This window comes from Pan troglodytes, chromosome 20, assembly GCF_028858775.2.
Source record: "Pan troglodytes isolate AG18354 chromosome 20, NHGRI_mPanTro3-v2.0_pri, whole genome shotgun sequence".
NCBI lineage: Eukaryota > Metazoa > Chordata > Mammalia > Primates > Hominidae > Pan > Pan troglodytes.
The window spans coordinates 53,572,521-53,584,734 of NC_072418.2; the positions used below are offsets into that span (position 1 = coordinate 53,572,521).

The 12,214-nt window shown below is 57.8% G+C and overlaps 1 protein-coding gene across 4 annotated transcripts in view; it reads right to left on the reverse strand.

The window, feature by feature from the left end:
* SHANK1 (SH3 and multiple ankyrin repeat domains 1) overlaps positions 1-12,214 on the reverse strand; it is a 60,875-nt gene that overhangs the window by 24,836 nt on the left and 23,825 nt on the right. For 3 of the 4 annotated variants that reach the window (XM_024351605.3, XM_024351603.3, XM_024351606.2), the window contains 7 exons: positions 5,184-5,266; positions 4,831-4,955; positions 3,899-4,034; positions 3,558-3,638; positions 2,993-3,016; positions 2,720-2,788; positions 2,214-2,332 (listed from right to left, as the gene is read on the reverse strand). In XM_024351605.3, the coding sequence (XP_024207373.2) occupies positions 2,214-2,332; positions 2,720-2,788; positions 2,993-3,016; positions 3,558-3,638; positions 3,899-4,034; positions 4,831-4,955; positions 5,184-5,266 (637 nt within the window). The remainder of the gene's footprint in view (positions 1-2,213; positions 2,333-2,719; positions 2,789-2,992; positions 3,017-3,557; positions 3,639-3,898; positions 4,035-4,830; positions 4,956-5,183; positions 5,267-12,214) is intronic. The other variant, XM_024351604.3, reaches the window with a different exon arrangement.

A 12,214-nucleotide genomic window follows, 5' to 3' on the forward strand; every position in this document is an offset into this window, starting at 1 on the left:
AATGTGCATGCTCTGTCTTTCTTTCTGTTTCTGTACCGCCCTTTCCTTCTTAAAGCTGGTTGTGAAGAAGTTTGTTGAGGAATTATGAGAAGTTTGCTGCAGGGCAGGTGAGGATAGAAGAAGATCACAGGAGGAGGAAACAGGGTCAAAAAAGGTAAGAGCCCAGGGGAGGTAGATTTGGACTCCGTATAAGGAAGAAGTTTTTTTTTTTTTTGAGACAGAGTTTCGCTTTTGTCGCCCAGGCTGGAGTGCAATGGTGCGATCTCGGCTTACTGCAACCCCCGCCTCGCGGGTTCAAGCGATTCTCTCGCCTCAGCCTCCTGAGTAGCTGGGATTACAGGCACATGCCACCACATCCGGCCAATTTTTGTATTTTTAGTAGAGATGGGGTTTCTCCACGTTGGTCAGGCTGGTCTCGAACTCCTGACCTCAGGTGATCAGCCCACTTCAGCCTCCCAAAGTGCTAGGATTACAGGCGTGAGCCACCAAGCCCAGCCTCCTACTCTTGATTTTTATAAAAGTACGAGCCCCTCCAGAGCATGAGGGATTGTGGATAGACTTCAGGGGCCTGTGCACTTGTACAGGAAAAAAAAAATCCTACGTCTTCATTTTCATCATCCTCCAACAAAAACTCAACCTTTCCTCACTTAAATATGTAAGCAGCAAACCATGCTAGTTTCAGCAAGACCCATGCCTGTATCCCCAGTAGGAATCACAGATATCTCCATATCCCATCACAGTGGTGCAGATTTCCCAAAATAGTGTTTATGCTCCTCATGATTTTGAAATTAGAGTTGTTAAAATCCACCGCCAATGTCTAACATGTTGACAAAAAAAGATGATATTATGATATCACAAATTTTGCTTTTGAAAAATATTTTGAGAAACTACATTTTAGTGTAACTGGCCTCTTTTGTTATTTCATGTTATGCATTTATAAGCATTATTCTGAGAAGGACCACGGCAGCCTGCCAAAGAGATCCATGACCCCCTAAAAGCCAAAGGACCCAGTTTTAGAGTAAATGGACCCCTGACCACTACGTGGTGGATGCGGCCAGAGGATGGGGACTGGGCAGAGAAGAAGGAAGCGGGAAGGGAGGAGCAAGGCAGAGCGTGGCCTCTGGAGGAGACAGTTGGACGGTAAGGGGTGGCACTGGCAAGCCTAGTGGGGGATGTGTTGGAGGGAAGGCACACAGCCCAGTGGAGTAGGGGCAACATCCAGGAAGGGAGCAGCAGGACCCTACCAGGATAGCCAGGGCTGTGGCAGGACCATGGGTTCAGAGGGCTGCCTGCCTGGGTTAAAATCCCCCCTCCTTCCTTGAGCCTCAGTTTCCCCCTCTGTAAATGGGCTAACAACCTCGTGTACCTCCCAGGATGAATCTAAGGAATGAATGAGATAATCCATATAAAATTTGGTGTCTGGCTGGTGGCTCACGCCTGTAATCCCGGCACTTTGGAGGGCTGAGGCGGGCAGATCACTCGAGGCCAGGAGTTTGAGACCAGCCTGGCCATGACGGCAAAACCCTGTCTCTATTAAAAATACAAAAATTAGCCAGGCATGGTGGCACACACCTGTAATCCCAGCTACTCAGGAGGCTGAGGCAGGAGAATCGCTCGAACCGGGGTGGGGGGGGGCAGAGGTTGCAGTGAGCCAAGCTTGCCCTGCTGCACTCCAGCCTGGGCGACAGAGTGAGACTCAGTCTCAAAATAAATAAATAAATAAAAATTAAAAAATAAAATAAAATGCAGTGTCCCCCAAATTATCAACACCCCCTACAGGTTGGCCTCTGGTTGTGGGGAGAGGCAGACAGAATGGCAACAGACATGACCATTCATATTTTAATAAGTACTACGTGTTGGGTATCTATTATTATGCCGGGGAATCTCCATCCATGACATCATTTTGCCTTCCCTGAGACCCTTAAGATGGGACGCAGAGGGACAGAAAGAGGCGGGGCAAGAGCGCAAGTATAATAGCAGGGGTGGAAAGTGGAGAGAGAAGAGGACAGAGATGGGATTTGAGGGAAAGGGGATAAGGAGGAAACGAGGTCTCCAAAGTTGGGAGAAAGGAGGAAACCCTAGGATGCGTGTCGCCCCTCCAGGACCAGCCTAAAGCACAGAGGCATCAGGAGGGTTTTGGAAAGAGAAAGGCTCCAGGTTGGTGTGTGAACCGCCTCCCTCCTGGCAGTTCCTCCCCACACCAGGCCGCCTACCTCAGTGGCAAAGAAACCTTTGGGTCGGTGTTTGCCCAGGGACGCGAGGCCACCGGGACCAGGGCTCTCGCTTGCACTGATGGTCTGTTGAGCTGCGGCCAGGATTTCGTCCAGTTTGTCTAGGGGGAGATGAACGAACAGAGGTGGGAAGACAATGAAATGAAGTTTGCTTTGACCCGGGCCGCAAAGACCAGAGCTGCCGCCTGCAGTTCATCCAGCACCTGGATCAACCAGGAAAGGGCAGCCCTGCCTGGGTCCAGGTGGACGGGCAGTCCCGCTTGGAGACACAATCTCCCAGCCCAGTGGGCAGCACCCAGGGTGGGAAGGGGTGCGGGCAGGGAACGGGCAGCCGTCGGGAGAGGGCGGGCGGAGGGAGGGGAGGTGGGATCGCAGCCTCTCTGCGGCAGGAAGGTGAGGGGCGCCGTGGGGTTCATGGTGGGACAGGGATGCAGCGGATGCCGGGGCTGGGGCCCGGCATCCCGAGGAGCAGGGCTGGGCCGTCTTACTGAGAGCCATCTGATACACGGTCCGCTTTTTCTCCATGCTGGGCACCGGCGCCGGCTGCTGCTCGTACTCTGTGGGCAAAGAACACGGATGAAGCCCAGGGAGCCCCCGGGGGCGGGGCGGAGCGGGCTCGGCCTGTGGGCGTGGCCAGCAGGTGCGGGCCAGTGGGCGTGGCGGGCGCGAGAGGGGCAGTGAGGGGCCGGGGTCGGGGAGGGGCGAGTCCGCCGGCGGGGTCGGGAGACGGGGGCCCTCCCGCCAGTCCTGTGCCCACTCACCACTCTTCTTCTTCCAGGGGGAGACTAGCCCGGGGGAGAGGCAGTAGAGGAGCCAAGAGTTAGGACGTCAGGGGAAGGTGAGGGGCCCCCTATCTGGAAGCCCGCCTCCCTCGGGGCCCCGGGGTGGGGGCGGTCAGCTGTCCGACCAGCCCCCTGTCAGGGGAAATGGGACCCCCAGGTCCACTCGGCCTTGTCTGGAGGGAGGGGCTCGCTTTCCTCTGTTATTGGGGGTTGGGGGGAGCTGGTGGAGGGAGAGATGTTGAATGGGGCTTGGGGGTGAGGTGGGACAGAAGGAAGGAGACAGAGAGACCCGCAGAGAGGGTACATACAGACCCTGAGAGAGACCCCAACAGAGAAACAGATACAAGAGCACAGAGGAAAGTCGTCTCTCAGACACCCCTTCCCAGAGACACACACACACAGGCCAGAGTCCGACCCATGTACTGGGGACAGGATGAGGACAAGGACCCCTGGTCACTAACAACACTAACGAACTCAAGGGATGGTCCAGCCCTCCTTCCCCTCTCCCCCCGGCCCCCTGGCCTCAGCAGCCCCACAGGCTCACCCATCTCCTCCAGCTCTGAGGTCATAGATTTGGAACGCAGGGAGATGGTTGGGGGCGGCAGCCGCTTGGCCTGCTGGGGTGCTGAAAAGGTGATGAGGGGAGGCATCAGTATCATGGGGGAGATGCCCCCACCACCCTCTACCACCACAGGGCTCCCAGGGCTCAGAGAATAGCCATTGCCAGCGTGCGGAGCCCTCCCTGCCTCAGTTTCTCCCCACAAGGGTCATGGAGAAGCAGTGCTAGGGAAGGGAAGGCCTTGGGCAGCAGCAACCAGCCCCGGGGCTCCCACAGGGCTGAGCCTGGTGGCAGTGGGGTGGCTGCGAGAGTGGCCGCAGGAGCACCTTTCTTGTGCACTGCCTCATCCATGTCCGGGTGCCTGGTGACCATCACCACCTTCACCATCAGCGTGTTGCCCCCTTGGCGGATCATGTTCACCACCTGTCGGTGGCCGACCTTCACCACATTCTGCCCGTTCACCTGTGGCACAGACACCCCCAGATCACACAGAGTAGACGAGGGGAGGGGTGCTTGCAGCTTCAGAGACCCCAAGGAGGATGCCTCCTGCGCTGCCCTGTCCATGGCCCTCTGGGCTATGTTCCTCTCCCTCCGACCCTTCATACCACCGCCTCCCTGGGCAAGACCCCTTTCCCACCCTCCCTGGCACCAGGGTTGGGGAAGAGGCTCAGCCTACCCTATTCACTTCCCCCTCCCTCCTTGTCCCCAGTATTTATTTATTATTTATTTATTTATTTACTTTTATTTTTAAAAGACAGGGTCTCTCTCTGTCACCCAGGTTGGGGTGCAGTGGCCCAATCATGGCTCACTGCACACTCGACTTCCTGGGCTCAAGCAATTCTCCCACCTCAGCCTCCTGAATAGCTGGGACCTCAGGCACACAGCACCGGCTAATTTTTTTTTTAAGAGACAGGATCTTGCTATGTTGCCCAGGCTGGTCTCAAACTCTTGAGTTCAAGCAATCCACCTGCTTCAGCCTCCCAAAGCACTGGGATCACAGGCGTGAGCTGCTGTGCCTGGCCATCCCCTGGTATTGTGTATGTGTTGGGGACAGCTCTGTGTCACTCTTTTGAGATGCCTCAGAGGCCTTTAGATGGAATCGCTGGGGAAAGCAGAGGCTGGCTGGGGGGTGGGCAGGGGGCTGGGAATCCTGGTGCCAAAGGAGAATAAAACTGGGCAGCCAGATCCTGGTGTGAATCATGAGGGGGTCTGGGAACTTGTCACAGGGTCCCAGGGAAGAGAGGGGGCCTGGACTGACCTCGATGAGGAAGTCTCCCATTCGCAGTCCAGCTCGCCATGCCACGCCACCCTCATCCACCGACTCCAGGTACTGCAGCGCCGGGAAGGCCGGGGTGGGGGTGAACTCCTCGATGGGGGTCTGCGCTGCAGACAGGGAGGAGCCGGCGGGGTCGGAGGGGAGGAGGTGGAGAGGCCGAGCAGGGGATGGGGCTCAGACCCAAGTCACGGAGGCCTCACCGCAGCTGAGGGACCAGCACCCCGGGGTGGGGTGGTGGGCGGGCTGGGGTCCCTTCCCCTTTCCAGCCCCCATTTCCAGCCCTGCTTCTGGGGTCACAGAGCCCTTCTCCCATCCCCTCCCCGTCTGGCACTCACCCTTGGCCCCCCGGAGCACGAACCCAAACCCCTCACTGTCCTTCTTCTGCAGCAAGACTGTCTTCTCCTTAATGATGTAATCGCTGGCAGGGAGGCAGGAGAAATGGGGGGGTGGTGGGGGGAGTGGAGAAGACATCATGAGACACAGAGGCTGTCCCCCACCCGGCAACCCAGACCCAAACCTCTGCTCCAGGGCCATTAATTGCATCTCCTAGGATCTCTGTCACCCACTCTGTGTGTGTATGCTAGCAGCAGCCCTGATGGGCTTCCCCCTCAGAGCCGGCATGCTCTCTCTCTCACTCCCTCTCTCCTCATTCATCCATCCATGCATCCATCCACCCATCCATTCAGCACCAGGCACAGTGGGGAGGATGGGGAGAAGAGCTTCCAGATTACCAGACAGCCAGGCTTGGGTCCCTGCTAGTCACTTCCTGCCTATGACCTTGAGCCCACAACTTTAACCTTTTGTGCCTCAGTTCCCTCATCTATAATGGGGGGCTATCACAGATCCTACCTGATGGGGTTGCAGTGGGAATCCAGTGGGGGTAATACACATTTAGTATTTCGCACAGTGCCTGGCACATAGTAGGTGCTCAATATTATCTGCTCGATGTCCTTAGGTCAGAGTGTTAAGTGAAGAGGACTCATGTACTTTGATGATACCCCTCAAAATTCCTTTATACATATGTCACCTCCCAAGAACCCCACACAGGGTAAAATTGCTAATTCTGCACTGCCCAATATGGTGGCCACTAGGTGCACGTGGCTGTTTTTATGAAAGCTAATCAAAATCAAATGGAAAAATTCAATTCCTCAGTCACAGTGGCCATATTTCCAAGTGTGCAGAAGCTGCACATGGCTGGTGGCCACCACATTGGACAGTACAGATATAGAACATTTCCATTGCTGCAAAGCTCCCCGTGGACAGCACTGTCTTCTGTATTCCCTGGTGCATCTCAAATGGAGCTACTGCATGCAGTCAGCATATTCTATTATAGTAAAATGCAAAGCACCCATGAATATGGGTGGTAGTTTCCAGTAAAGCCATCAAATGCCACCAGCACATTTGGGTAAGGCTCACGTACCCAGGAAATGTCAATGAAACTCAGATACAGTTCATGGATCTCAACGCTCACTCAAACAGCCCCAAACTCCTGACATGACCACTGTACACCTCAGGAATATACATCCATTCCATTCCCAGGGGATCCGACACCCCAGTCTACAGCAGGAATACTCAGACACCCTGGCTGCAACCCCACTGCCTTCAGAATACCCAAGAACACCCAGGAGTCACTGGAACGCGTGCTCTGCTGTGCTGAGCTTCCTTCAGCACTGTCTAAAGCCTGTCCCAGGGCACACTTGTAGCACCTCCCCCCCTCACAATCCCAGTGTATTCCAATAATACCCAGATCCGAGTAACATCCATGTGGCCCTAATACACTCCAATCATAGCCAAGCATGCTCCCCAATTACCTGCCCCCACAAATTCAGCAAAACAGCCCTCCTCGAATACTCCAGTATGTTTCGGCAACCCCCACACATCCCAGTATGTTCCAATAATAACTCCCCCTCACTCGGATCTCAGTGTATTCCCATAACACGCCCTCTGAACACATACATCCCAGCAAATGCCAATAATACTTACTGTGCTCCACTGTATTTAGGTACCACCCCCACAAGCACCCCTGTATGCTCCCAGGACCCCCATGGCTCCCCTTGTAAAAATCCATACATTTGCACCATGGCGACAGGGTTCTGGATGTGCACGTGTCCTCCCTTCCTGCTGCCACCCTCCTTGTGGCACCTCAGTGCACCTAACACCACGCATGTTCACATGTACATACTCCAGCAACAGTCCTCGCTCAAAGTTCATCACAGTTCAGTAAACTCATCCACACCATACCCGCCATGTCTTCCTCCCCTGGATAGAGAGGTGTTGGCAGAGAAGGAGGGAAGGGGCTGAAAGGGGTGAATGAGGGTAGGAAAAGGGAGAGGGGAAGGGAGGAAAGGGGCCGAGAAGGCCGGAACAGCGAGTGGACGGGGAAACTGGACACAGAAATTGGCTCAGAGGTCAGAGCTGCCTGTTTCTAACCATGCATTCTGTAATGTCCCCATTCTCACCTTCTTACTCCTCCTCCTGTATCTCTTCCAGGTCTCCAAGGCCCCCCAGCAGCCAGCAGCACCCTTCCTCACTGGAGGCAACCTCACTTTCTTTCACTCATGCCACAAACCCCTCCCTTCCTTCATCTTTCTCCCTCCCCTCTGGAATCTCTCTTGCCCCCTCATCAGCCTCACACCCCATACATAAGCCTTCCCCAAATGTCAGCCAATATAGTCAATAAAACTCCCATATCAATATGCCAAGAAGGAGCACTTGCCATTGGCTGGGCAGTATCTGAAGCCCTTCACAGATAGATCATTAAATTGTCTTCTCATAACCAGCCTCTGGGGCAGGGATAAGTACCAGTTCTACTTTATCTATGTATTTATTCATATTTTTTGAGACAGAATCTCACTCTCTTGCCCAGGCTGGAGTGCAGTGGCACAATTATAGCTCACTGTAGCCTCAAACTCCCGAGCTCAAAGGATCTTCCAACTTCAGCCTCCTAAGTACCTAGGACTACAGGTGCTTGCCACCATGGCCAGCTAATTAAAAAAATCTTTTTTTTTTTGGTAGAGATGGGGGTCTCACTATCTTTCCCACGCTGGTCGTGAACTCCTAGACTTAAGCAGTCCTCCCACCTCAGCCTCCCAAAGTGTTGGGATTACAGGCATGAGTTGCCACACCCAGCCCTAGTTTCACTTTATAGGTGAGGAAACAGAGGCACAGAAAAGTTAAGTAACTTGTACAAGGTCACACAGTGAGTATCACTCTTCAACAATACCCAAGAGAATACTCGGGTAACTGCAGTGGTAATACCCTCCACTCCACAGCACCGAAATACCTTGAGCACGTATATCCATCTGCTCGGAATCCACCCTGAGCTCGGCCCTGCAGCACCTGGAGTTCATCCCAGGGTGTGGCAGTAACACCATGACAATGAGGAACACTTATCGAATTATTACTGAATGCCAGCCATGATTCCAAGCACTTTGCATTTATATATTTCCATTTATGTATTCAGTTAGTCCTCACAACAACCCAGGGAAGGGTTGACTGTTATTCTTCCCATTTTATAAATGGGGAAACCGAGGCACAGAGAAATAACTTGCTCAAGATGACACCAGCTAGAAAAATGTCAAAGCCAAGATTTGAATTCACCAGAGATAAATAAATATATATATATATACACACACACACACACACACACACACACACACACCAGTGGTGATCTGAGGCAGGGAGGGGGGTCCAACCACATCCAGACCCACCCTGTTCCTGCTTCTCAACCACCCCCTATCCTACACATGCTCCATTCCCCTCTCTGCTCCATGACTCCCTCACCCAATCCCCAGCTAGGACATACGTGGTGTTGCCCTCATCCCACCACAGTCTCCTTGAACTTCCCAACTGCTCTCTTGCTCCCACAGCTCCATGTACCTCTAAACTCCCTCTCCCCAACTCCTGTGTACCCCTCCTCTCTGCACCTCACTCCCTACTCCTCCATGCCATGTTGAGGTTCCACATCGCCCTAACCCACCCCCCTCATCCCTGACTCCCACAAGCCCTCCTCACACCGTATGGAGCCATCCCCCCATTTCCCGTGTCCCCTGACACACCCTACCCCCCTTTCCCCCTAAACATCCTCCTCAGACCTCTGTAGCCTCCTCACCCTTGTCCTGCCACCTCTCCCTCATCCTTTGGCCTCACCCTTCCCACACCCTCCTGCACCTCCGTAAGTAATCTCACTGGCTCCCCTAAAGTACCTCTGGTCCCTTTCATACTTCCTGGGTACCCTCTTTTGCATCCGTGGAAACCTCCACCTATTTCTGCCCCCTCGACTCACTTCACCACATGCCCTCCCGCCTGCGTTTACTGGCAGCTGCGTTTCATTTACATTCCCTGCGTCCTCTTGGTATTCTCCCCCTACTGCCCAAATCCCCACCCCCAAATACCCCCCCAACATTCCCTGAATTCCCTCCCCACCCCATTTCTCTGCTCCGAACCCTCGGTGCTCCAGCCTCCACCCCTCCCCCACTTCAGTATCCCCACTCTCCCCTGTTCCATTCTCAACCCTGCACCTCCTACCCAGACCCCTCTAGTCCCTCCCCCTTGCCCCCCATCTTGGCTGCCCCTGCAGCACCCCATTCAGGCTCCCTCTGGCTGACTACCTGCCCTGCAGGAGCTCACACAATGCTTTTCCCCAGGCCATCCCTAAGCGACCCTGAGCGGCCTCCGGAGCTCAGCAGCCAGCTCTTGTTCACTGGATCCCACACACAGGGGCACTGCAGCGGCCTGCACTCCCCTCCCCACCCCAACGTCCCTCTCACACACCCAGGGTCCGCCAGCCCAGAGCCTGCTGCTGTGCACGGCGCACCCCCAACCCCGCACTCAGCCCCTTCCCACGTACCCGTGTCCATGACCTGCCCAGAGGCCCCCACACAGGGACGCCAGCCCCCCTCCCCATGCTGAGAAGTGGCACACACAAGCGGATGCGGCTCCCCATGCAGCTCAGCCGGGGCTCAGCACACGTGCCCCACATGGGCAGAGGGCAGAGCCAGTGACTCAAGTACTCCTGACATGCACAGACCCCCGGGGGCAAGGGGGCAGGGGGGAGGAGCACATGGGGACAGAGACACAGGATGGACCCTTGAAGTAGGGACCTGTGGGGGAGGGGTAGGCCAGGCCCAGGAGGGTGGGTGTTGGGAAGCACAGCCGCAGTCCCTGGGACAGACCCACTCCAGCACACACCACACACACACACACACACGCACGCACGCACACACACACACACAGTCCCAGACAGCCTCGCTGTCGCTCCAAGTCATACAGAGACAGACGCTGTCACACAGGGACACACAGATGGACACAGTTGGGGGGTGGGCTGGTAGCCCACCATCTCTCCATTTCTCTCTCTCACTCACACACACACGCACACACCCGCACGCGGCTGCAGGCAGTCACACACACGCATATCGACACAGCCACACTGACACACGCACCGTCGCACAGTGACACGCAGCGGAAAAAGAGGAGGGGAGGGGAAGCCGGGGGCGGGATGCGTGTGTGATGGAGGGGGGATGACTGTGAATGGGAGAAAGGGGTATGAATGGGGGGACTTGCCAACACCGTGAAGAGGTGTGGGGATGTGGGGATCAGAGGGACAGGGGCCTGGGATGTAGGCGGATGCGGGTAAGCCACGGTGGCTCCCCACAGGGAGGGCTCCGGGGAATGGGGGCGCTAAGGGGCGGCAGAAAGGCGAGTGGGCTCCAAATCCTGGAGGGGGGTCGGTTTAGGGGGCCTGCTGGGAGGAAGGTCTTGGGGGAAGAGCAGAGGGGGGCCTGGAAGGGCCTGTGAGGGGGTGGAGGAAAAGATTCCCAGGGCTGACGAGTGCGTATTAGGGGGGAGGGTCGGGGAGAGGATTCCAGGGAGGAAGATGGAGAGGAGAAGGGTTGAGACCAGGGGCCCGAAAGGGATTTCGGGCTGAGAGAAGGTTAGGGAAGAGGAGCGGAGGGGAAGGGGCGGGTTGGGGGAAGGGGAAAGGCCCTGGGGCTGGGGTTTAGCGGCGGGGGAGGGTCGCCACCGCGGGCCGGGGCCTGCCGGCCGGCCCGCAAAGCAGGAGGCGGCGCGCTCCGTTACCTGTAGATGTACCAGACGCTGCGCCGCCGGGGCCCCAGGGCTGGCCAGCTGGAGGACAGCGCGGGGGGCGGCTGCGGCAGGGAGCTCCCACCGGGGCCGCCCCCGAGACCCCCGCCGCCGACCGCAGACAAAGCCATCGCCGCCGCGGCCCCAGCCCCGGCCCGGGTCCCGGTGCCGGCCGCCCCCGCCGCCGCCGCCGCCGCCGCGTCCCCGTACCCGCTCGGCCGAACCCCCGTGTCCGGGCCCCCAGGCCCCGCCTCATGCTGACCCGCGCCGGGAGGGGGGAGGGGGAGGGGGCGCGCACCCCCTCCCGCGGGAGGGAGGGCAGGGCCGGGGGCTCACATGCCGGGGGGCGCGGGGGCGCGGGGCGCGGGGTCGGGCCGCGGCGGTAGCGCGAGGACCGCGGACGGCGCCGGCTTCAGCACCGCGGACAGCTCCGGAGGCGGGCGGCGGGCGCGAGGCTTAACCCCTTGGCGTCCTGCGCCGGGCGGCGGAGGGGGCCGGGCAGGGGGGAGGGGGCCGGGAGGGGAACGCGGGGGCCCCCTTGGCGGGAGAAGGGGGAGGGGCGAGGCTTGGAGGGGGGAGGAGAAGGGGAGGCACTTCCGGTCTGAGCCCCCCCTTAATCCCCCTCCCCCCTCCAGAGCCCTCCCGCGCAGGTGCAGAGCGAGAGAGCGCGGGGAGAGGGAGGCACAACATCACACAAGATGCCTCGCAGCCGCGTGCACGGACGCGCGGACGGAGCCCCGCTTCCCCGGCAGGGACACCGCGGGTGAGAGAGGCCCCAGGCGGGGACACGCAGCCCACCACCACAGACCAACACGCAACGCACCTCGACACGGTCGGCAAGAAAGGCCAGGACATTCAGACTGGGCCCCAAGGCCATGAGCAACACCCCTCCCCCACCAGAGAAGCCCAGGCGGAGGGGCGAACACACCACCACAGCTCCCCGAGAGAGCGTGGACCCCGAGCCAGCGCGGGGAGGGGGCGGCACACGACAGGAGGGGAGACACACGGAAGGACCGTCCAGCTCCGGCAGGGAGGCTGGGGTTGGGCCCTGGCTGCAGGGCGCATCGCACAGCACAGGCCAGGCCAGCGCAGACAGGGTCCGGGAACAGCGGGGAGGCAGGAGGAGGGGAAGCTCAGACGCACCACACACACAGCAGCACGTGGGAGCCAGCGAGAGGCACGGAGGAGTAGGGGAGGAAGCCCATTGACAAGACAGAGTAGAAGGAGGAAGCTGAGGGTGACGGGGACCACCCGCCTTCAGCTGGTAGGACAAGTGACCCCC